Source organism: Scedosporium apiospermum, assembly GCF_000732125.1.
Source record: "Scedosporium apiospermum strain IHEM 14462 chromosome Unknown SEQ_SAPIO_0087, whole genome shotgun sequence".
NCBI lineage: Eukaryota > Fungi > Ascomycota > Sordariomycetes > Microascales > Microascaceae > Scedosporium > Scedosporium apiospermum.
Window position 1 is genome coordinate 529273 of NW_015971788.1, and position 24270 is coordinate 553542.

The following is a 24270-nucleotide window of genomic DNA, read 5'->3' on the forward strand; positions in this document are numbered from 1 at the left end:
ATGCTGGCAGGGGAGCTCGTCAATGACGTGGACTCTTGCGAATCGAATGCGGCAGGAAGCTTATTACCGGTGTGTACCTGGTTCCTTTGTCCGCTCCGCTGCGTGCTGCGAACCTCGGCGGAATCGACTCACCAACAGACGGCGGGCGGAGTTGTGGCTGGATGAAAAATCCCAATTTAAGACATTGAAAAAAGAACTCCCCCTTCACAAGGCTTTGCCGGAGAGCCTACTTTGTAGCAGGGCCGCGAGGGAAACCTGAAGGCTGACAAGAACGATGCCCCAGTTGAATCATCAAGCGCAGCTGATTCTTGCGATAACGGAATCCGTGGAAACATCAATTGATGCTCCCGACAGCTTGCTGAACAGATATAATGGTGTTGTGGCACCCGATGGAATTTACATGGGACCATCATGCGGACGAGAGAGCACAATCAACCAAGCCTCAAGTGGAAGGGCATTTTCCTTCCTGTACGGAGTATGCCAATACGGGAAGAAATCACCAATCCTGCAAATAGATCATGGATTGCGTTGGGCAAAGGGGCCTACAAGTATGGAGTAGGGCTGGATACACTTTCTCCGCGGAGGCAAGGGATCAATCAAACCAATATCGATGTAGCCTTTTTGCGATGTGCCTCCTTCTTACAACGTTCTCCTCGAGGACGGCTACTTCGTACTTATTCCAACATGTCGCGGGCTCGCTAATTTTGATACGGATTAAAACGGGATATTAATTGCAACACACCACAAACCCACGTCCCAAGTAACCCGATGCAAGGCGCTGGAGGCGGGACAACATGACTTGAACATTGAAATGCCCAAAAAGCGAGCGATTTGATGTCAGCGAGGCTCTTTAACTCCGACGGCTCTATCCTTCCGTCGAATCCTAAACTCGCAATTCAAATTGAACGAGAAAGATACGAAGGGGTGTCCAATAGATAACAAATTTCGATGATGTCTACCTTGATGGAGAATTTTCCGTCGTGCTATTGGCTTGCAGAAGACTGAATTGTCGCCCAGCTGCGGAAGTCAGTAACCTGCACCCATCATCACGTCAGTTCTACCAAGTGTGGCCTGCTACACCACTGCACATTCAAACAGATGCACGGGTCACAACATCGATGGGCGCTTGAACTCTTTCGGCTCTGGCGACTTTCCTGACCATTCCTCATCGATCTATCACCAACAGCAGTGTCCTCGGATGCCGAGATTTCACAGCCGGAGTAGAGGGAGGACTTGGACTTCGTACTACCCGTATTCATCACCGCAGACTCCGATCATTGCAGTTGAACCGCCTCACATCTTACGCAGGTTATAGAATGGTCGGGTCGAGTCATCGAAATGTATGTACGAAGTACACTCCTTCGAGTGTCGATGCGCCCAGCGACTGGTTCAGATCATGTGCCCTAAACCGATGCTGCCATAGGTTCTCCAAAAAGGTCAGCTAGGACACAAATTGAAGCCGAGCGTTAGGGCACCACATCCAAAGTTGGCATCGGTCATGCACTTTTAACCTCTGAAGACCCTTGTCTACGGGCGGGTCCGAATGGGCTCCGCCAGCTGGCCGCCTCAGGGGAGCGAGTGAGCTGGCCGAGCTGGGCTGGAAAGGGCAAGTTTTAACTGGGCTGTGGTGGCAATTGGCTGATTCGCTCGAGCCGAAGATGTGGCTTCGCCCCGGCATCGGCAATTCCAAGTTTTTTTCTGGAGTCCTAACTTTCTCGCCTCCCGAGCAACGCTGCCCTTCTTAAGGCAACGGCGCTTCCGATTTGTTCTGAAGGAAGAACTTTAACTCGATGGAATGTCGTCACCGACTTTCTAGTGTACGCTTCTTGCCGCTCCCCGCAGCTTCACACTCTATCGCCGTATTACATATCATTTTTTGCATTGCTTCTCCCATTTTCCGTTTATTCTTATTATGTCTTATGTCCATCATTTACTCTTTCTCTCCGACGTTAGAAAATTCCAGAAGCCCTCGGGGCCTTATTAGTATTGGGGATTGTTGCTCGGGTATCCCCAAGATAAACTATACAAATCAGAATTATGATTTCCTTGTGCCTCATTCCGAAAGATAACTAGTCAACGGATATCCAACTCTTTCCCGCTGAGGATTTGCATACCTAGACCCCAGCCTTTGGCCTCCGATCAAACTTCACGGTTGAGATGAACGTGTTCAACGTGACCAAGGCGCCTCAACGACCTTGCAGGCTCCTCTTCTTTGATTCAAACCCAGAGAGCCATGACGAGGATCAAAGGATCCACCGCTTCACCCACCGCCTACTGGACCCATACTAACCGATTTTCTTGCTAATACCGTGATTCCAAGAGGTTCGCTGATAATCCAGCTAGGCCCGACCGCTGATGCGGAAAATCCCTGCCCTCCCCACCCTACCCCGCAAAAACATTACCAACGTACATATCACGATGTTACCAACGAGTCATCTTGTCCAAAAAGTAAGCATGTATAGCCCTTAAGTGAAGGAGGCGGCAAGCTCAGAAGACTCCAAAGAAGGAGGAAAAAGGGAAATGGAATAGGCAGGTCTTCGTCTTAGGCTCGCCGTTTTTCGATGGTGATTCGTCCTTGGACGCGGTGCATATGCAATGCGCAAGTCGCCGGATGGGCGAGAATCATTGGCTCCTCTATGCCATCAAACTCGAGCGACGACAATGGGGGCCCTTGCTGAACGTGCACCGCCCGTGGCTTCTCACAATCTTGGGCGTTGAGTTGTCGTGCTCTGATATGCTTTCGGGGAGGGGGTCTCTCGACTTGTCTCTCTCCACACGAATCAACAAGGCATAGATCGGGGCCGAAGGACGACAAAATTCGGAATATACAGCGCTTCACGAGGAGGAGAGACAGCAATCCTGTGAAGAAAAGAAGTTCAATGCCGAAGAAGTCTGATTGTCCCCAGGGATGATGAGTTTCCCGTGGGTTAGGTAGATAAAATGCCATTTCGTACTTGGAAGATCCCATTTCTCCGTAGTTTGAAGGGGGAAAGACAACAATGTTATGGTGAGTTTGGTGGTATCCAGGCACGCCCGCTGGGGGAAAAGAAAACCAACCGAAACGATGCAAAGGAGGGAAAAGATTCCGATATAAAGACATCTTAACGGCTCCGTAGGTAAAAAGAAAAACGGTGCCCCAAACTATCAACTGCTAACGCCTCATTGTCCATTGATGATGAGGCTTCTTGCCAATGAAAGCCCTCGCCTAGAGAAGAGAGATTGATTCGAGAAAGAAGAAGGGTCGAGAAAACATCAAATATACTCAAACAAGCCTGCGCCGTTTCCGTCCCTCGTGATCCCTACAATGGCAATTATGCAGCCAAGAGTTGCAAGTAAAATTATACTTGAAAAGAAAAAACATCGAAGGTAAAAAGAAAAAGTTTATAACTGCCAGGAGGAGAAGCAGCCCGGCTCTTATTTACCGAGTACTTGTCTTCTTTCCACCTGCCTTCATCCGCTCCTTACAGTCCTCACAGTACCATTTCACTATACAAGTTCAATATTAGCTTCATATCCCCAAAACCGAAAGAGCAAAAAGAGATGAGGGCCGAAGAAACTTACCATTCTGCTTCGGCGGCACCTTCAACCCCACACACTCCAAATGGAACCACTCCCTCTCACACCCCTCGGCATCACAAGCCACCATCGCACCGTAGCTCACACTATTGCAGTAGCAATACGTCGGCTCATCAGCATCAATATCTCCATCCTCGTCTTCCTCGCCGCGGGGACTCTTATTGTTTGCGCTCTCGCCAGAAGTCTGGTTCGCGCTGTTGACCTGCGCCGCCGACGACTTCTTGTGGCTGCGCTTGGATGTCGACTCCGTCGTTCGAGACGATCTCGACCGCGCCGCTTCCTGGAACGTGGCGAGAGCGGGCGTGGACGGCTTGCTTGCCCGCCCGCTCTTCGTCGTAACCGTGGCTATCGTGGTGGTGGTGCTGTTGGTCACAGGTGGAGCGGGAGCGGAGGTGGTGGTCGCGACGGGGGCGGGTACCGATGGCGCGGTCTCGGCCTTCTTCTCCGTCTCCTCGGGTTTCGGGGGTGGGTCTTTCTTAGTTGAGGTCGATGCCGAAACGGGCCTGTCGGCGTTCACGTCCGGCTCTTTCGCCGTTGTTGCAGTCGCAACTTCTGGCTTGGGAGCTTCGCTGGGTTCTTCAGTAGGCTTAGAGTCCACCGTCGGAACAACATCCGGGGTACCCGGGATAACGCCATTAGGCTTGTTTGAAGCTGAGGATGACGGACGGGCCTTGCTGTTCCCGTTGTTATTGGTGGCGGCGGCAGTATTGCTAGTCTCAGTAGCGTTCTGGGCGGGGGGTTGACGAGATCGCGAGGAGCTGGGACGTGGGGTCGAAGAGCCTGGCGCCGGCGAGGCACGGCCGGGAGCCTTGTTATCGGGGAAGGAGCTGAGAATGGGGGAAGCGGTCGCCGAGGGGGTTGTACCGGAACCGTTTTTGCTATTAAAAAGAGGGAAAAGAGTTAGTAAACGAAAAGACACTAACGTGATACGTAAGAACCTGGTCCGGGTATGGGATTACAACGAACCTTTTCTTTGATTGAGTAGGGCCGCTAGGAAGGGCCTTCCGTTTCTTTTGGCCGCCCTCCGGCACCGGTGTTGTCCTCGGACTTGTCGTCGATTTCGCCGATTTGGACGCGCTGTTGCCAAAGACCGTACTCATCGCCCGCTCAGTAGGCAGACCTCCACCATTAACAGGCTTCTCAACCTTGCGCCGCTTGCTAGGCGGGTTCGCGCCATTAGAAGTACCGGGCGCGGTAATACCGAGACCCAGTCCAGCATTATTACTCTCCGTATTATTATTATTATTCTTGCGGCCCTTGGTGCTCTGGGACTTCTTGGTGCCCTCTGCCTTGTGATCGTCGGCATCAGCCTCGTGGGCCTGATGTCTCTGTTGCTTCTTTGCCTGAACGGCCTGCTTTCGGGATTCGCTCCGGGCAGCCGCTTCCTCCGCCGCCTGCTGCGCAGCGGCCGACGGGCCATCGCGGCGGCTCCCGCGCTCGTTGTGAGCGGGTTTCCCGAGTCTGTTTTCGGGGTAAGCCCAATGCGTCGTGCTTCCCCATTTCGCCTCTTCGCTAAACTCCGTCTCGAGGTGCGGCCAGACGCCCTCAATGCGGGACAGGTGACGCTGCAGCACCTCGTTCGCTGTATTGATGACGTGGTTCTTCTCATCGAGGGCTATGAGCATGTCCTTTATGTGGCTCGCCGTCTCGTGGAAGAGCCGCCGACGCGGCACGTTGCTCGGATCCGAAACGGCAGCCTGATAAGCGTCGTCGTGGATGGGAACCGGGCGCAGGGCGTTGTTGAGAAGGATGCTGGTGCTGCTCGTAGAGCTACTGCTGGCTGAGCCATTATGGACACTGGCGGCAGTAGCCGAGGCCGGCGACGCCGCGGCGGCACTGGAGGTCGACGTCGCATCGTCGGTATTTTTTAACTGTGGAAACGGTGAGCTTGCACAGGCGGTGACAAGCTCGCGGAGCTGCTCCGTCGGCGTGGAGATCTTGGCGTCGACTTCCTTCAGGAGCGTAAAGTGGCGAACGAGCTCCTTGGGCAGAGCGGTGATGGCATCGGTGAAATGCGTGAGGCCGGGGAAAATATCGATGGGTTGATCATGGACGACGGCGGATCCGTTGATGGCGCCGCGGCCGCTGGCGCTGCGTTGGAGGGCGGCGCCCGTGGCCTTGGATGGGTTCGTTCGCGTCTGCCGCACCGGCTGCGACCTGCGACCGTCGACGACGGCCGGCGATTTTGCAGACTTCATGCAGGCGATTGTTGCGGGAAAAATATCAAACTCGAAGAAGGGGTATACAGTATACGTGTTCCCGTCGAGAAGGGTCGTAGTAGATGCCGTCGGGTGTGGCTCGGGATCGAGGAAGCAGGAGAGGGTTCGACGAGATCGGTGCTAGGTTTTTTTCTGGCGTGGAAAGCAGCAAAGTAGTAATGCTGAGAAAGTCGCTGAAGCTTGGATTGGGATGGTCCTAGGACATCCTGCGCCTGAGTACGGCGTTTGATCGATCAGGATCCTCTAGGGGGTACTGGAGAATAGTGGGTGAGATCTCTCAGAATTGGGTGTTAAAAAAAAGGCGGGAGGGAAGAGTTGGGGGAGGGTTCGATTCGGCATTCTCCCCAAATGACCTTTCTTTGAGCAACACGACTGGCGTAGAGTGGGCGGGCAGAGCGAGTTTCTGCCGGGGGGGCGCGGGTTAGCGCGGGCGGGAACAGGTGTGGGCGGAGACAGGCACCTGCCATTGATTATCGGAAGAATCCTTTTTCCGATGATGTGATGTGCCAGCTGGGATCACTTGTCATAAATGCTCGATGAGCTCATATTCTGCAGGGGATGATCTAGCTCGGTTTCACAAGCTCGTTGAAGAGATTGGACAACAACGGGTTTACAAGAGAGGGAAAAAGAATAAAATAAAATAAAAATAAAATAAGAAAACAAAAAGCGCCACAGAGAGTGGCCTGGCCTGGGGTTTTCATGAACCTCGTTTGGAACGACACGAACTGTGCCCGAGAGGAGATGTTCTATAATAATGCCTATCAATATGTTGATACCAATATTCTATAGCATCATACGGCCGGCATTCCATGACTTGTTCTATCCATTACCCAGCGCAACGTAAACGCGAACCCAGGGGGAATTAAGGGTAGACAGCTGAGAGAAAGAAAAATTGATGCTGGTGTCCGTCAACTTCGGGGTATAGAAAGAGATCAATAAAAGCAAAACGCAAAACTTAGAAACATGAGAGTCTGTCAGGGACGAGACGTGATTATGCCAACAAAAGAAAATGCCCACCCGCGACATGTCTCGCAACATTGATTGATGCATCTTTTCCGCATTCCAACTCTGACAAACAAACTTCACCTCCGACGACGAACTTCGCATTATGGATCCTAAAGATGCAAAACATCAAGGGCTATGTGTGCTGCGAAACACCATCTTTTTCTCCTTCTTCTCATCTCATTAAGCAACGACCCGTTGCACCTTGGCAGAACGCTCTGCCTTCAGAGGAGAAGCTTCTCGCGCCTTCTGCTTCTGCTGGCGCTGCCATTCTAGAAGAACGGGAATGAAGTGCTTGAGATCAAACTCGGGCCACATGCATTGCAGGAAGAAGATCTGGGTGTCTTGGTGGCATTGCCAGAGCATGAAGTCACTGAGACGTTCGACGCCGCTGGTGCGCACAAAGATATCTAACGGCGGGTCCTCGGACGTGTACATATGTTTATCTAGAGTTTCCGCCGTGATAGTCTCGGGGTTGGGGAGCGCGTTTCGGGAGGAGGAAAGGCGACGTCCGGTAAGGGTGGGTGACAGGGTCTCGGGAGAGAGTGTGGTCGAGGAGTTCGCATCATTGTCGTCGTCCGCGTCGGACTTGGAAGACGGCGCAGGCGATGCATCTCTGATAGTGGGTAGGGGCTCACCCCGCATATCAAGGTGCTTCGTTAGGATATTTCGGGTGATGCGCGACTGGGAGAAAGGGTTGCTCTTGGGGAGTGGAGGGGATAGGTATTCCTCAACCGTCGATCGCATTGCCGTCGTCATTTCCTCGCGAGAAGTATATGGGAAGCAGATGTTGAGCGCGACGCTATGGCGGAAGAATAAAGTGTTAGCGCAACACGTTTCACTCCACCCAGATTCTTCGACGGGACATGTATATATATGCAACTTACAGGTTGTTATGTTTGGTCATGTTGACGGCGCGGTCCACAACCTCCATCACGTCGGGCCGGATCAAACTCCTCTGTCCCAACACTCGAACGCGGGCGCCGTAGCGGTCTAGGATATCCCCGTGCCGCGCAAGCTGCTCAAGCTTGACCTTGGCCATCTCCATGAGGCCATCCACCTCATACTTGGGTCGGTTGAAGTTTTCGATACTGAAGGCATAAACTGTAACAGTCTTGACGCCGCACTTATAACATACTTCCAGAATCTGCCACATTTGTGTTAGACTACGCCTTGCACCAGTGCGGTGGACCTCTCCTAGAGGTCAAGGGCGGGGAGCATGGAGGGGGATGCAATTGCTGTGAAGGAATCGCTCTTGTCGCGCGAACGTACCCTTGCCAAAGCTTCGAAACCGTAGTGGTGGCCCTCAACGGTCTCCATCCGGTGGCGCCGGGCATATCGACGATTGCCGTCCATCTCGAAAGCGACGTGCTGAGGGATGGGACCTTGGCGCAGAGCGCCTATAGTCAGCTCCCTGAGCTGCTTCAAGGCCCATTCTGCAGGAGGCGAGCTAAAGAACCATTTCCTAATCTGCGACGGCTCGGCCATTATGGTATGGGCGGGTGGGAAGAATATTAAAATTAAAGAGCGTTCGGATTTCAGGGGAACTCGAGTGGTCGACGTGTTCGGTTTCGGCGGTCTATTAAAGTTCTAGGGATCGACTTGGGGTGTTAAACGAGGGACATGGAGGAAAAAAGGGCAGCTTTAAGTGAAAGAAACAGTTTGGCGATTTTGGCGAAATGTTGAGAAGTGAGAATGGTTAGCTGCAGGATGTGCAACCGGAAAAAAAAAAAAAAAAAAAAAAAGGCAGCACAGGTGAAGGACGACGTCAGCGCTGGGCAGTGCAGCACTCGTACGAAGGCATCCTCGTATCTCGCAGCATGAAGTGAGCTTACAGGTGTTACTCCTGCATCCTGGCAGGTGGTGTGGTTGGCTGCTGGTCTGCTCTTTGCCACGGCCAGGCTGTAACATGGATTGGATAGCTGCAGTATGGTACTCTAGATGTCGAATTTTACTGCTCAACTCTCATTGTTGCTGTCTTGGTGTTGGAAAACCGTGTCTTACATAAGGACACGATCAATCAGATTCAGCACAGGTTCTACTTCTGGCAGGTGCTGTTATTACTGAATGAAGTCGCTCTCATGACACAAGTAGAGAGCTAATGCTCTTCTTAAACCACGAAGTACAATAGGGAAATAATTTCAGAGAACAAATTGAGTGGTCTACTACTTATTTAGAGTCCAGCTTCTAGCCAGGTCTGAGTGTATTAGAAAATGTTTAAGCATCGATTGATGCTTGGCTTTGGCAATCTGTCAACGTTCAAATAAGTGCTAGTTGGCCTTTTTACTTCACTATCAAATGGATTCAGATGCTGTCTCTGCCTGTGGGGACGAGGGGCCTAAAATAGCCCACTTTGTTGACTGTGCTGTGCTGTCTGCACTTGGTCTCTGGTGATGCAATTTGTCCACTATCAATTAAACAAACCCACCTTCCAGCATTGAGCTTCTAGAAAGCATCCATCATCACCACGTTTAAACCTTGCCCATCGAGGAAACCACTCTCACTCCTTATCGCATATTAATACTTCATACATATTGCTATTAATCCAGCTCCTGCTATCTATTCTTCCTTTCTTCTCTCCCCGACTTGGCCAATATCTCTCGACGACGCCCAAGAGCCCTCGCTCAAAGAATGTTGTCGATGGCAGATCTCCCCCATTGAGATCGAACTTCGCTTTACATTCCCGAAACTCGACCAGAAGCTTCCCACCGACAAAGCCCATATTTCTTCCGCCGCCGACATCCCCCTGGAAAGACGACACGATGTCCTTCACCAATGCCCCGGTGACGCGCTCCCTCGCCGTCAGCCTCGTCGGCACCTCCATAGCCGCAAGCCTCTTCGACATAAAGCACTACTTCTACATCTTCGCCGACTCCCACATCTGGCACTACCACCAGCTCTGGCGCCCCCTCACATACCAACTGTGCTACATCAACTCGAGCGAGGTCCTCTTCGCCTGCGTGGCCCTGTACCAGCTCCGAGTTGTCGAGCGCATGTGGGGGTCCAGGAAATTCGCTGTAAGCTCCCTTAACTCCGGCGTTCCCTACCGAGCTCTATCTTCTAACGCTCTTCGATACAGTCCTTCCTCATAGTCACATCCATCTTCACAGCCATCATCCCCCCCGTCCTCATATCCCTCCTTCAACCCCTCACGGCCAGCTACTTCAACTACCTCCCCGCCGGTCCCACCTCCCTCATCTTCGCCATCCTCGCCCAATACTACGCCATAATCCCCCACATCTACCGCTACCGCGTCGCCACCTCTTCTCCTAAACCCCCTCCTCCTCCCACCGACCCTTCTTCTTCATCCTCAACGACCAACAACCGCCCCGGAGACGACGACTCCTTCTCCGGCCTCACCTTCTCCGACAAATCATACCGCTACCTCCTCCCCCTCCAACTCGCCGTGTTCCAATTCCCCGCCTCCCTCATCACGGCCCCCGTAGGCTGGGCTCTAGGTTACGCGTGGCGCTCGGGACTGTTTCCTTCGCGCCTTACCAGCTGGCGGCTCCCCGGGTGGCTCGTCGGCGCGTCGTCCCAGAAACCCTCGGCGCAGTTTGAGGGGCTGAGGAGGAGGTTGGAGGACGAGGATATTACGGAGGCGACGACGGCTATTGCTACGGGGGTTCAGGGGGCGGAGGGGAGGGGGGAGGGAGGTCCGCAGAGGAGGACGGTTACGCAGGCGATATTTCAGCAGTTTTTGTGAACCAAAAGAGCAAAAGAGGTGGGACGAGTGGAATCAGGAGAGGTAGCGAGGATCGTTTAAAATGGTTGGCTAGAGGTGAACAGGCGAGTGTGTTGTATGTGTATAGATTCAAGAGGAAGATGGGAGAAAAATACCCTCTTTCCCCTTTATTTTCACTTGTAGGAAATAGACTATTTCAAGCGATTACCCCATCTGCCGTCGTTCCATTGTGAAAACACTCGCTATCCCATGGAAGGAGGTATGGAAATTCCGAAAGAAGTTCTACGTGGACACTAACCCGTTGATATCCAGTGCCTACGACAAGAGCCGATGAGCATCAGAAGCAGAGACGTCAAACTCTCAAGCCTGGAGTTGAGAAGCCTACACGAAACAACGGACGTCACGTTTCAACAATTTATGGTTCCCTCAAAATTTTTGTTGTATTGCAATATCGTCGAACGAGGAGATGACTACTTTGAAGTAAGTTCTCTAGGAGAGTGCCCCTCATCCTCGAATCTAAGGTTATGCTTTAAGTGTTGCAGCTCCTCCTGTTTCTTTCTCTTCCTTCATTTTCGGACGAGCCGTCTTCCGCAAATGCATCTCCTCAAACTTCTCCCTCATCCCCTCCCCTTCAATACCGCAATACGCAAGGTCGATCAACGACCTTCCTTGCAACCTGGGCGTTGCCTCCCCCCTTGAAAAATTGCATCACATAGTGGAGATGTGGATGTGTGTAGCGGCTTCGTGTGGTGTGTGGTGTCTGGCTCTGTTGTGTGTGTGTATGGAAATAATGTGTGGTGGTTCCCAATGTTGTAAAACGCCTTGATTAGAGAAATGAAGACAGAAAAAGGACAACTCGAAAGATGAATCGACATTTTGCATGTCAATGGATATCCCCACCCAAAACCCCGTCTATAGCCGGAAACTCCATAAAGAAAAATGAAGAGAAAAAAAGAAAAAAAAAATTTTTCAAGAATGCCAAGATAAAGGAAATAAAGTGAGGGTGGTAGGAAAAATGCAATTGGAAGCGAACGACTGATCTTCTCAGGAGGAAGGATATCAGTCAAGAATGGGGTGAATGGCATAGGTAAAGACGCAAGGATAAGGTTAATCCGACGAAGCACGAGGATTATTGTGTTCCGTCAAAATGGTTCGAAGGGAGATTAAACGTTGATAAACGTATAGGTTGGGTTGTCAGATTTGCCTCTCGAGTTCTGACAACAGTGGCACTCCGCCAACTCTCGGGATCTATTAAATCGCATAGTCGAGGTACCCCGAGAGAGGCAGATCCGGCAGGGTCTTTTAAATTTGTTCAGGCTCCGTTGTCATCTCAACGTCGTCCGAGTAAACGAGGCCGGACCATACCCTCCAGTGAATGACGCCCAGATGAGCTAAACGGATAGCCATGTCTTCGATGGTCTCGTCTTCGCGAGCTTCCCTCGTGGAACCGTCACTCCTCTCCCGCTCTGGGAATCCGTAGGCATTTTGGGGCCGGCTGCCGGAGGCAATGCTGAAGAGGCTCACACCCGACAAACCGCGGAACTGCTTGACGCGAGCAGCGAGTTCAACATGGAGTTTGTTGAGGAAGTGCTCCTCTAGCTCCCGGTACCTATCCGAGTGGACGTCGCAGACGAGAGAGGTAATGTTGGCCTCTATCACGGGAAGCGCTTGCTGAGGAGCATTCGTGTACCGGAAGACCTGGAGAGCCATCGAAGGAGCGATGGCCTTCCAACGAGCTGCGGGCTTCGCCGCGGATGGTGCGGTTTGGAGGAGGGCGATGAGCGAGTTGTATAGCTCGTTTGCCTTCGCCTTGGAGCGTGTGGCATCGGCGGCCGTTTGCGAGGGGAGAATGAGAGAGGATCGCGGCGAGGAGTTTGCGGAGCCGGCGTTGCTCCAAACGAGGCTGGATGGCCTAGACGAAGACACGGATGCAGCTGATCCACCAAAAACCGAGTCGGGAGTACCTGGTCGAATTTGCTCTCCGAGATTATGCAGGGCAGAAGACAGGAGAAGGGCGCCGTATCCCGACTCCATATCCTCGTACGCCTTCATGCAGATCTCGAGATTGATGGCGTCCATCATGTCGGATCGGAGTTTCATTATCCGTTCTTCGTCGAAGAGGAAGGTATTCGGCACCGTCTTCTCGTTTACCGAGGGCAGCAGAAGTCGGGCGAGACCCTCGAAAAAGACTGTCATGTCGCCGAAAGCTTGGGTGTTGGTGGAGCTCGACAAGGCAGGCGAGAATCGTTCGCAGGCGTCCCCGTACCACATCTTGGCCGAATCGACATCGATCTTTCCAGCTGCAATCTTCTTGAGGAAGAAGCGTTGTTCGAAGTTCACGGTATCCTCGATCAGGGCCGGGCGGAGGCATCTTATCTGGTGGTTCGCAACGTCCAACTTCATTGCCTCCAAGACACTTAGCAGACTCCTCATTCCCTTGACCAGCTCGCTCATATCATTGTTTCGGTTGCCGCGGCTTAGTTCGTTGTACATCTCGTCTACCCACTCATCACGCATGGGTGCGCAGTGCGACTTCAGGACCTTGGAAAGCCACAAGGCGAGCTTCTCTAGATCCGCCACTCCCATGTTGAACTGTTGCATAAGCAGGTCGACATTTAGGCCCTCGTCGAGGTATACTCGGTCACGTTGAGGCACTAGAGTCTGAATTATTTCCTTCACGGCCTTAAGAAGAGCTGGTAAACACCAGTCATCGCCTCTGCCGTGCTTCTCCTCAAAAGTCGGACGGTCCATCACAAACTCGCACAGCTGCTCCAGAAGCGCATTCCAAAACAGATTCGCCCTCTCCTGCTTCCTCCTTCCCTTTTCTCCCTCTAAGTTAGGCCGGAAATGTAAGTCGGGGTCGAAGTTGATATCGTGGCGGAGCTTGGGGTTGTGGATGATTTTAGTGACGTCTAGTTCGCTGAGGGTTGCCCTGGTCACAGGAGGCTCCAATGGCCTGGATATCCGTCGAGAGTAGGGAATGTAGCAGCTGCCTGAGCGGCTGTGTGTTGGGAGGCCTGATGTACAAGCCGGCGGGTAGGTGTTCGCTAGCTTTCCGCCTGACTGTGCAGTGGGTTCGGCATACTGGGTCTGAGTGTCTTCTTGTTGTTGGGGGATGCGGTTCTCCACCTCAGCCTCCGGCAAGGGCTCGCTCTGCGTATTCGGCCTAGGCGGGGATCCTCCAAGGGCACCCCCACCAGTTCCTTGCTCCGTCGTCATGGTGGTGGGCCGATATGGTGGGCTATCCTGGAGGGGAGGGGTGTGTGAGGAAGGCCAAGGGTCCAACGTTAACTACTACCCGTATCCGGAAGTGACGATTGGTCCAGAATCGTTGACAGTCGAAGGTAAATCCAAGACGTCGTCGGTTCGAGGTGATTCGGCGTCTATCAAGAGTGGCTGATGTCTAAAATCAAGATTTTGGTTCAAGGTGTAGATTCTTGTTCTCTTACGTAGCGAGGTGGTGCGTGTGCCGTGTAAGAGAGAAAAGAGTATAGGTGTGTAGACAAGTCGAGATCACTATCACTAGCGGCACCTTGGGTTAGTGTCCCTTGTATATAAAGCGCGTGGAGCTGAAACGGAGTGAAGAGTCAGGAACGACGAAGGTGACAGGAAAGGGTGTTGCAAACACGGAGCAAGGGAAGTTCCAAGTAAGACGACGGGCCTCGTGAAAGCGGGTAACCGCAGAGCCTTTGCCGTAGACCGCCCTGTGATTCGAGAGGGGCCGGGGCTACAAGGAGGTCGGGGAAGAAGAAACAAAACGTTTGCCCGCAGGGTGTAGCCAAGGTGAGAATAGGATGTAAGGGCTTACGCAGGTGATCCCCCGCGAGAGACGGAAGCAGGAAGATAGAAGCGGTGTATGGAAGATGCGCGGTTTAGGGTAACAGGAAGAGGTGCACTCGACGAGTGTAGGACGAGAGAGGAACAGACTTCTCAAGTACCAATTGGTTAAGAGAAAAAGCAAGGAGTGGAATGACCTGACAATTGGAAGAATGGAAGGAATGTATGAAGTCAAGAGCCAAGAGAGAGCTGAACTGGTAGGAAAAGAGAAGGTGTGTGGACTCTTGAGGGTATGAGTGAAGGTCTTGAGCGAGAGTGTATATATGTGGGTGGGCGGTGGGTGTGTATGAGAGGTACCAATGCAATGGCTTTTGTCACTAGACTCAAAGAAAGGCAAGACAAGAAAAAGGGTCAGGGTCTCCTCAGGGCAAAGGGTCTGGTATTATTCCCCGCAACTAAGGTAAGGGAGAAGGTAGTGGAGAAAGGCCAAAGGCCTTCGAGGTGGAAATGTGGAATTGCCGAGATGAGACGGGGTTTCCTTACCGAAGAGGTCTCTATGTCGCTGAAGGGTCTGGTCGACAAGACGTGGCGTTAGACGTTGCCCATGCGGTGTGTTGTCCAGACGTATACGAAATCGAAGGTTCGGCAGCCAAGAAGAAGGGGGGAGACTTGGACTGGATCCGTCTCGGTGGGTGGATTGCGGAAGATGGGACACAATGGCGCTTATAATCCAAGGTAGTGGCAAGATGGGGATTCCAGCGTGGCTCTACCGATATGCGAGGCAGCACTTCTCTTTTCCTATTCCTGCCTCCAATCGCCTCTGGTGTCGAGCTAAATATGAGCGAGGTTTAAAAAGACCACGGACGGAAGTGGACTTGCAGCAAGGCGATGGTGGCAGCAGCAGTAGTGGTTGGTGGTCGTGGTGGTGGCGGTGGCGGATTTCCTTGAGAATAAAAGGAAACAATCTGACGTGGGTAAGGAGCGACAGGAATGAGCAACAGCAAAGGAAGAAATATCAAGGAGGGACACGACTGAACGAAGTCGGGAAAAAGAGACAAGGAAAAATTGAGGATCAAAAGGAGAGTAGACGAAGAGAATTGGGCTATAATAGTATCAGATGTAAGAGAGAATGGAGGGAGGGAAAGAAGAGCTGAGAACAAATGAGCCCAAAGGAAAAAGGAACAAGAAGAGAGCGGAAAGCACGCCAGCCAGACAAGAGGAGCCAGGGGCTGCCCAGGCCATGCGATACATTGGATTGTACTAGGGATTAATGGGCAATGGGCAATGGGCAATGTGTGCCAAAGCCAGCATTGCATTGCTACACTACTTTGTAGAACGGGGCATGCAGCTGGCTTCCTACAAGTTACAAGTAGAGAAAGTACCAGTAGTATTTAGTGTCCGGGGCAAGTACCCGACTGGATGAGACGAGGTCCATGATCAATTTCAATGTGCCTCAAGTGCCCTCCATGTCACGAATGTATCTAAGTATTCAATGTTGGTGGCATTGGGGTTGTGTGGGTAATACGGTGCTCTACTTGGGGCGCCATACAATTGTAGTAATACAAGCACAATCAGCAGCAAAGTACAATCGAATCTGAGCCAATCAATAGATCCAATACTAGATAAAAAGGGCAAGCGCAGGGCAGAGAGTATAAAACGGAGTTGAGATTGAGGTACAATCCGTGCCGGACCCTTGCCAAGAGTCGTGGGCGTTTCCCCTTCAGTTGGATTAATCGAAATCAAGTCTCCTTCGTATGTCGTAGTGTCTTTTACCATGAACCTGCTCCAAGTTTGGGGGGTGAGCAAGGGCAGAATCAAGACAACGCGCACGAGAAGATCCACATTCATACGCCCGGACGGCCCTAGATCATTTGGGCTCAATTCTCAGACTGGACTCCAATTTCATATTACGCATACTCCGTATTTGATTCTGCAATAGCCGTATACACTACGTCTAAGGCAGGATTGATACCCCCCACTGTTGACCTCACTACAACATGAAGTATTAATGTACACAGCCAGGCCAGCTCAAGAACCACTCGGCCCAGCATCTTGTACTTCGCAGCCTAAAGTAACGCAGCGTACCTAACCTCGCTCGAGGTCAATGGTCTATCAGCCCGTAGTCCTGCTGCACATTACGCCTTGACGATTACAGGGCATGGCGTTTTGCTCAAACACTCACGAGCTCCATCAGTTAGTACTACTCTGTGAGCTACACTCCCAAGACCAAATTATCAATGATATCTTGATCAATTATTGCATAGTAATATTACGGGACAAACCTCTCGGATATTACTTCAGCACTGAACCTAGCCCCTAAAAGTTAAATCCCCGTTCTTCAGGAACCAAAAGAGGCTTGCCGTTTGCAATCTATGGCTTAATGCCTGAGCAAGGCGGTCTCGCAAGGGGCACTCGATGAATCGATTGAATCAATGAATTGATGTATTACGCTGCAGCACGACGCGGAGCTAGTTAGGGTCTATGAATGTATTTGCCATCGGTTCGATCCATTCCACCATCAAGCTACGAGATGCTGCATAGCACCAATGTCCATGTCCCACATTCCCCATCTATGGTACAATAACTCTTCAACTGGAACCAATACAATGAGAACTCCATGTACCCAGGCAGCGAGATGAGCCGTGAACCACGACACAGCTCACACAGCTCATGGAATGGGTCTAAATGGGCATTCTCCATCTTCTCATGCTTCACTTGCATGAGATTTTCAGAGTGAGGACCCTATCCATCCGTCATAGCACCACTGCAGGGATCGGGCAGGTCCTCCCCGGAGCCCGGAGCTGAGGCTATCAAACAAAACGCCTGGGATCGAATCGTCCCTTCTGTGCCCAAGCACTTGCCTGTCGCCCCGTCTGATGTTGAGTAGATCGAGTAAATCCATTGGTTACACGCTGGAGACGTTCCTTCGCACCAAATTTTCTCTTTACTATTTCGCTTCGTCTTTTTTTCTTTTCTTGCTCCGCTCTATTTCAGGTGGGGCCGAGCCGCAAGGGAAAACCTACACGCCCACAGAAAACCATCGCCAGTGGCGGAATGAAATGGAGTTGCACCCACCAAAGAAAAACCCCTTGCCTATTCGAACCGGCGCGTCTCAGTGCATCTTTTTCCTTTGGTGCGATGCATTCCGAGCAAAATATTACGAGCTGTGGGCTCCTGGAATGACTCCCATCGTAGTAGGCATGCTTCGCATAAGATACCTTGCAGTGCATCAAAAAGTCCGATCTCAATCCCAATCCATACCATACAACGCAACCCAATGCCTCTGGAAAGTCGTACGGCTGGTAAAACATGGGACGCAACGTCGTTGTGTGTTCGGTCGGTTAACCCTGGCTGGTCCGTCTCAGCTTGGCTGCAAGCAGCACCCCCCAGATATGCCGGGATGGGCACAGTTGCAAGGAGCATATCAATGGGCGACGCGCTGTGCGAGTCTGTCTTGGAACGGGAGAGTGTCTGTCCATCCCCCGCGCCATGACGTGAAGTGTGTGAAAGTACGAAGTGGGATTAGTTGATACGGGGGGGACACGCATCGTATAAGTATGTATACGTTTTAATTAAAACGGTAGGTGCATTTTGTCGCGGTGGGTCAGGCCCAGGCCGGAGCCACCGTCTTATACGCTGATACAGTGATACAATGAGACGGCGATTGATACATCGTAATCAGACAGATTGGATCAATCATGGTGTGGTCAACTCGGGACTTCTCAGACCCTTTCCCTGATCGACCAACGCCGGTCTAAGTCAGTCAAGTGGAGAGTGTATGAAGTAGCCGGATGCAGAGCGCAGAGGGATATTAATCGCATTCTTCCTCTTTCCAACAGACATTGTTTCCGGCGGAACCGGTGGGAGTGTCCATTTGCTTCGCACTGGAGAGGTCAACCTCATCTAAATATCTTCACATCAATCCCACTCCCCAAAAGCATCAGCCATCATCAGCTCCAATTCGTAGAGGAGAATGAGAGTCAGATGCCAAAAAAAGGATCTAGACTTCCCAAAAACTGACATGGTCCAGCTCTCTTAACTGAGACCTACGAAGTAAGCAGGCAGTTACAAAAGCAGCAAAGGCAAAAGCAGCCAAAAACCCTCACTACTTCCTTCGTGCGTCGTAGCTCAGCGCCCAACAAGAACAACGAAATTAGCAGCCACGCCCATGCCACAACGCAAACCGCTGATCCCCCCATCCTCGATCCAAATATATGCCGAACCGGAAACCAGGCCTCATAATCATCAGGTTCCACACTGCACTTTTCAGTTCCACAGAGGCTCAGCTTGTCGACGTGGTCGTGTTAGGACTGACGCAATCCCGCAGGGTGCATGCTTGCCCAAGTCCTATTTTGAACAAAAAGAAACCCAGATAGGGCAAACTGTGTCCCGTTGCCCTCTGACTCCTCTCCCCTCACGCTCAAAGCCAGACTTCGAGGGAAGGGGGAAGGGGAGAAAAGACGGGGCTTTTTTTTCCTCAAAATATGCACCTTTCCACGCGGGTGTGTTGTATTTACCTCGTCCTTGGGATTCCTCCTTGGAGCTGCTCCATCCTGATCCGTACAAGTGGCTACGCCAAGAAAAGTCTTATTACCCTCGAGATTTTTGTGGACTCAAGCTCGGTACCTGTGACGTTTTGGACTGCCCTAAGAACATGCAGGAGCTAGCGGGGAGTGTTACCCACATTGGAGCTAAACTTCCAAGGTCGAAGTATTGGAATTCTCAGCCAGACCGAGACTTGCAAATGTTGCATGTCGAGTGGACGTTGATGATCTAGACCCTTACAAACATACGGAAGTAGTGTAGGAAGCAGTGTACAATACCCAAGACGGCGACACTTCAGCGGGGCAACTCCCTTCTTTTTTCTTGTCTCCTGCGAAGTACTCATTCCCACGCATTCCCACGACTAATCGCCGAAAGCAACCAGTGGTGGCGTCAAGTGGCTTTTCCTCTTGCAGATTTCTTCAGATCAAATTAGAATCGCATGGCAAAAAGGGAGGCCACATCAAAGATTGAACACTCAACTTCGTTCCTATTACCTGTAGCGTATTATGTCAGTCAAGATCCATTCTCGTCTCGTAGACAAAGTACTTCGTGCGACAATGTCCCGCGCCGGTAGTTTGGCCGAGGAATCTTTCAACGAAAGCTGAGGGATCTCTATCGATGTGTGCATTTATTTTTGTTTTCTTATTCTTCCTATTCTGGAGTACGCGCTTTGCTGGTTCGATTCCTCGACAGACACTAAGGTCGCATTGCATTTAATGTTTCTTCCTATTTGCCCCCATTTCTTGTCCCAAATCGACTAAATCGCGGTCAGTGTGCATCTTTTTGCCACTTTCCAGGTAAACGCAGGCGATTGCACTGGGGAAGTTGGTTGGCGCAGGTGAGGGGGAGGCAAAAAGATCCAGATCACGCGAATATCACGATCTTGTTCACTCCCCGGGACATGTTCGCCGGCTCGGTTCGTGGGGTGGGACAGACGTACGTGGGCGTGCGTGGGATTTATGTTCAGACGCTAAGAGTTACGAGGCACACGTATCTGGAGCGTATAAAGGAGCATCAACACACTCAGACATTCGTCCGGGATCTATCCGGTTGCATATGCAATTGAGTTTTTTTTTTTTTTTTTTCTTCCACATGTTGCGCCACGAGAGATTAGGATCTTCTAGCCTCAACATCGACTTGTGGTTGCAATATTGGGATAAATGGAATGATTTTTGATGGCACTCAACTAAGACACTATATCTTGGTGAAGACCACGCCAAATTTTAGTGTATGACGTCGAAGTAACCCTCAGTGCGATTTGGTCCCTTCTAGTTTACACTAGGGTGTCCCATCTTGACCGTGATGACACTCAGCTTCGTCGTACCCTGCCAGTTGAGGCAATCACCTCGGAACCGCAAGGTAGCAGACGCAATTTGGCGGGGGGGCACACTGGTGAATCAAAGACCACCAACACGTCGAGCTTGAGACGGCATCGCCGAAAAATCGGGGGCGAGGAAGGAGGGGAACCCATTTGAACTTGCGTCAATGCATCCTGGATGCGACCAGTTCACGCACAATAAGACTAATCTCCAACCCTTCTCATGCACTCGCCAAGATAATTTGCTCGGCCTCAAGCTGGTTTAGCTTGGAGACGTAACCTGCACATGCTCACTCTCCCCATGTTATTAGTTCCAACACCCCAATACCATGTTTACTGTCGCAATGACACGGACAGCAGCAAGCCCAGCCGCCTCAAGATCAAATGTTGACTCTGTGGACGAAAGGAAGTAATAATAATCTCGAGTGCCGCTTTCCTCTTCATGCCAGCCGGCTTCTTGTCCCCGCGCTCGGTCATTTTTCCCAGAGTGATCTGCCTGGAGATGATTTGGAGCTACCATCATTACAATTTTTTTTTTCTTTTTTCTTGCCTCTTCTTTCGTCTGAACAAACGCCCGACTCATAATCTCCGACAAGGATCCTTTAGGTTCTTTTAAAGGTGATTAGGAAAAGCCAAGCCGGCCCGGAAAGCTGGGACAATATAAGTCGAGGGGAAACTTGGGGAAGAAGGGGAGACGAGATTTCTCCCGGAATTCATGCGTCGACGATCTAGAAGGCTTCTGGATCACCATTTGGAAATTCCGTTTCGTCTCATTTTTGTCAATGCAATACGGTTATTAAAGACCCAGAGTACAGCTCTTCTTCATAATCTACGACGGATATTAAGTGCGAACAGACCTCCACCACCTGGCCTGGCAATAATCTTGTTTCGATGTTGTATTCCTTGAGCTGGACCGAACAATTGATCCAGCGCACCAGCCAGAAGAAGGTGGAGTCGTGAGCTCCTATTTCCGGACCGTCCGCCCCCAGTCCCCACGAGGCATGAACGTCGAAGCCCCCTGACCCTTGGCAGATAGGGACCATTTCCGCCATGCAGCTCGAAATGACCATCATCTATCAATCATTGCATTGACGCAGTGTGCTGTACAATAGATGGAGGAGGCTGGATCGAGTCTAAATGAGGGTTACATGTATGAGGCATGTTCAATATCGTCCAAACAAAACCCCCCCCCTCAAATGTAGTAAACAATGTTTCTACAGAGTACGAGATTATAGATACAGGCAATATCCCAGATGAGACCTCTTGTTTGCCATGACCAATTAGTCAGGGATTTTTAACCAAGTTGGTTCAAATGTTGCCGTGTTAGTACAGGTATAGCGTATCATTTGGAGTCGTAAGCTCCTCCGCACGGCATGAGATTTGACTCCAACAAAAACTACTCCCCACACTAGCACCGGAATACTATGAGAAAAAAGGAAACAGTTTGCCTGCGGGATAGAATGGGGGCCAGAGGAGGAGAGAGTGGCAGTAACGTCCCAGTGGTTCGATAACTCGATAAAGGGGACCAGCCCTGGCCCGGGCTCCTCTGTTCGTACGATTCCCCTCCATCCTCCTCGGAGGAGAGTCCTAACGCATCAAAATGGCGTAAGCCTCGGCGCTGTCTTTTTAGGGCGGGTGAGAGAGGAGGAACAGCTCTCTCCAATTGGGGAAAAGGTCCTCTCTCTTGGTCAGGTACCAAAACCCAACGCATCGGTAAAGACTCCATCCAGATTTAACTTTTCGCGGAGTGGGACGGGGAGATTGCTTCGGCTTAGATAATTCAGGGGTGGTCTTCTCTCTTTGCTGCTCTTATGGCTGCTCTTGGTCAAGCGCTCCAAATCGAAGCCTTCTTGCTCCATAATAATACCAGGCGAGAAGCACACTAGAGAGAGTCTGGAAGGCTTTGCTGCAACGTCGAAACTTGCTAATCCGATCCGACCAAGAAGTGGGAAGGACCCATTTCTTTTCTCGTCTTTCAAGAAGCGGATCGTTATGTGGTGCCAAGATGCGACGTAAACTACGTCTACGAAGTACTACGCCTCTCTACACTACGAAGTACGCTGTCGATCTACAAAGAAGATCGGACTGACAAGAAGTATACGAAGTACTTCGTCACCATCCCGAAGCATAAAGCTATTCCCTTACGAAAGTAGTGCCAGGGGGTGATGCTGTAATTAGAAGCATCGATCCTCGATTCCCGGTCTTAGAGGGACCTCGGCCAAGGCTACTGCTGTGTTTCGGGGGGCGTCCTTGATATGGCCAGTCATCATTGGTCGCGGTCAGGTGTAACACTGGAACACTTTCTCGTCGGCTTAAGAGTGAATTGTGAGGCGCAGGGCTTGATACATCAGTGCATGAGTGTGGATTTGTACGTCTTCCTTCGTATGTGTGTGGGCTGACTCTCACCACCTTCCTTCTATGAAGTACGAGGCAATAATGCACCACTGCACCACGGCACCGAACAGCGAGTTGGTGTCTGCATCGACTCGAGCGGTTCCCTTGCTCCTTGATCCTTCTCGGTCGTATTATTAGCATACTCACACACCGGAAGAGTACGAAGTATCTTCATCACAACAACCCTCAACTCGGAATGAGGACATTGTAGTCTACAGGATGCGTACCGTACTCCGCTGAGTACTGCAATGACGTGTATCAAGTCGAGGCCCCCCGACACATGCCTTCACCGGTAGTTGTGAAGCGAGGCAACGATATCAAACCGCCGTTTCCCTGCCTTCTCACCGCCTCGGAGGAGACGGGGACGAGAACTCGAAAGCCACGTGAGACGGCGAGACGGAATTAATGTACTTTTTGTCCTACCCTCCGCGTCCAGCCCGTGGCGTTAACAGTAACCTCGCCTTATTAGAAAGGCTGGCGAACGCTGAAGGCTTTCTTGCGGTAAGTACCCGGCCCGGCAACTCTTCTTGGACCGGATACCGCGCCACTGTGAAATTCGCCTTGCTACTTTAGTGTTGATTATTATTTTTTTTTCTTTTTTCCCGCCCGGCAGTCAGTAGATCATCATCGAATCTAGATGGCCTTTTTCACGATTGGGCTTCTCCTGGCCCGCTCGCCGTAAACTGCCAAGTTTACACTCAAGATAGATCCAAGTCACTAATGTACCTGCCCGGTCTACACCGGATATTTGCAGTCTATGGATCATGCAGAACTAGCTGTTCTTGTTCCGTCGTTTACGTTAGATCGTTTACGTTAGACCAACTCTCGACTTGGAGGTCGGGCATCCTTTTGCTCGCCATATGATTCAGAGAAAAGGGCTTGGCAAGTGCGGCGGATCGTCTAAATCTTGCAGCTCGTCCCGTTCGTGGCAGCATGACTACAGGAGAGTTAAAGAAGACCAAGTAAGCCCAACGCTTCACTTTGCCAAACGGAAAAATAAAAATAAAAATAATACAAGGATCGGGGCAGTGTTAGTCTATAACTCTAGTGTACCCAAAAATACAAGAAGCAGGTCAATGTGGCAAGCTGTGATGGGCCACCGAGTCCACAGCAGGAATTCCAATCACAGCCTCACTAACAACCCAAAAAAACCCATCCCCCACTCTTGAGACACCGTCACGGACGCTGCCGGCCTGGCGGCAACAAGCTTTTGACTCAAGACTGTTCCATCTTTCTCAAGTTCAGGGGCCGAAAAAGTTTGTCGCCCTAGTCCTGCGCCATTGAGTCATATGAGCAGTTCTGACATTGAATTTTTCCTTCCATCTTCCCGAAAGGGGTAGGGAAGGCCATTATCGGTAAGGAGCTGCTCCAGAAAGGTTGCTCCCCTCGGTGAAGGAGGGAAAAAAAATCTTCCTTGGTGTTGGGTCCTACATATGCTTGATGTCGTGGCGGGCGCCTTTTTTTTTTGTCTCTCACGAGGGATGGTCGAGATTTCAGCCGAGGATTTTTTGATTTTTTTTTTATTGCCCCTTGGCTAGTCTGCTCGTGATGCTGGACTGCTGTTCCGGCAGCCCGATATCACCACACTCGATGCGAGCTGTTGTGTAAGACTGAAACTTGGCGGGAGTTCGTGGGTTAAGGCGGATGTCACGGGGAGCCGAGCCTGCTCTACCTACGATTTTAGGTCTAGGCCGCTGTAGGGTTACTGCATTTTTACACATCACCGGTATATCTCAAGTCCTCCAATATGCTAA

At 51.2% G+C, this 24270-nt stretch overlaps 3 protein-coding genes and 1 pseudogene across 3 annotated transcripts; 1 reads left to right on the forward strand and 3 right to left on the reverse strand.

Moving 5' to 3' along the window:
* Positions 1-3418: 3418 nt before the first annotated feature.
* Positions 3419-5774, reverse strand: SAPIO_CDS2859 (uncharacterized protein; the record flags this gene model as incomplete). The annotated part of the gene is made up of 3 exons (XM_016785778.1): positions 3419-3486; positions 3562-4454; positions 4543-5774. 3 exons carry the CDS (start codon positions 5772-5774, stop codon positions 3419-3421), a joined length of 2193 nt encoding a protein of 730 aa, XP_016644560.1.
* Positions 5775-6980: 1206 nt separating this feature from the next.
* Positions 6981-8285, reverse strand: SAPIO_CDS2860 (Di-trans,poly-cis-decaprenylcistransferase; the record flags this gene model as incomplete). Its single annotated transcript, XM_016785779.1, has 3 exons — positions 6981-7599; positions 7685-7944; positions 8070-8285. 3 exons carry the CDS (start codon positions 8283-8285, stop codon positions 6981-6983), a joined length of 1095 nt encoding a protein of 364 aa, XP_016644561.1.
* A 1274-nt stretch (positions 8286-9559) lies between these two features.
* Positions 9560-10503, forward strand: SAPIO_CDS2861 (uncharacterized protein; the record flags this gene model as incomplete). The annotated part of the gene is made up of 2 exons (XM_016785780.1): positions 9560-9814; positions 9877-10503. The coding sequence occupies 2 exons, from the start codon at positions 9560-9562 to the stop codon at positions 10501-10503; spliced, it is 882 nt and encodes a 293-aa protein (XP_016644562.1).
* A 1281-nt stretch (positions 10504-11784) lies between these two features.
* SAPIO_CDS2862 lies at positions 11785-13701 on the reverse strand (annotated as a pseudogene; the record flags this gene model as incomplete).
* Positions 13702-24270: the final 10569 nt, after the last annotated feature.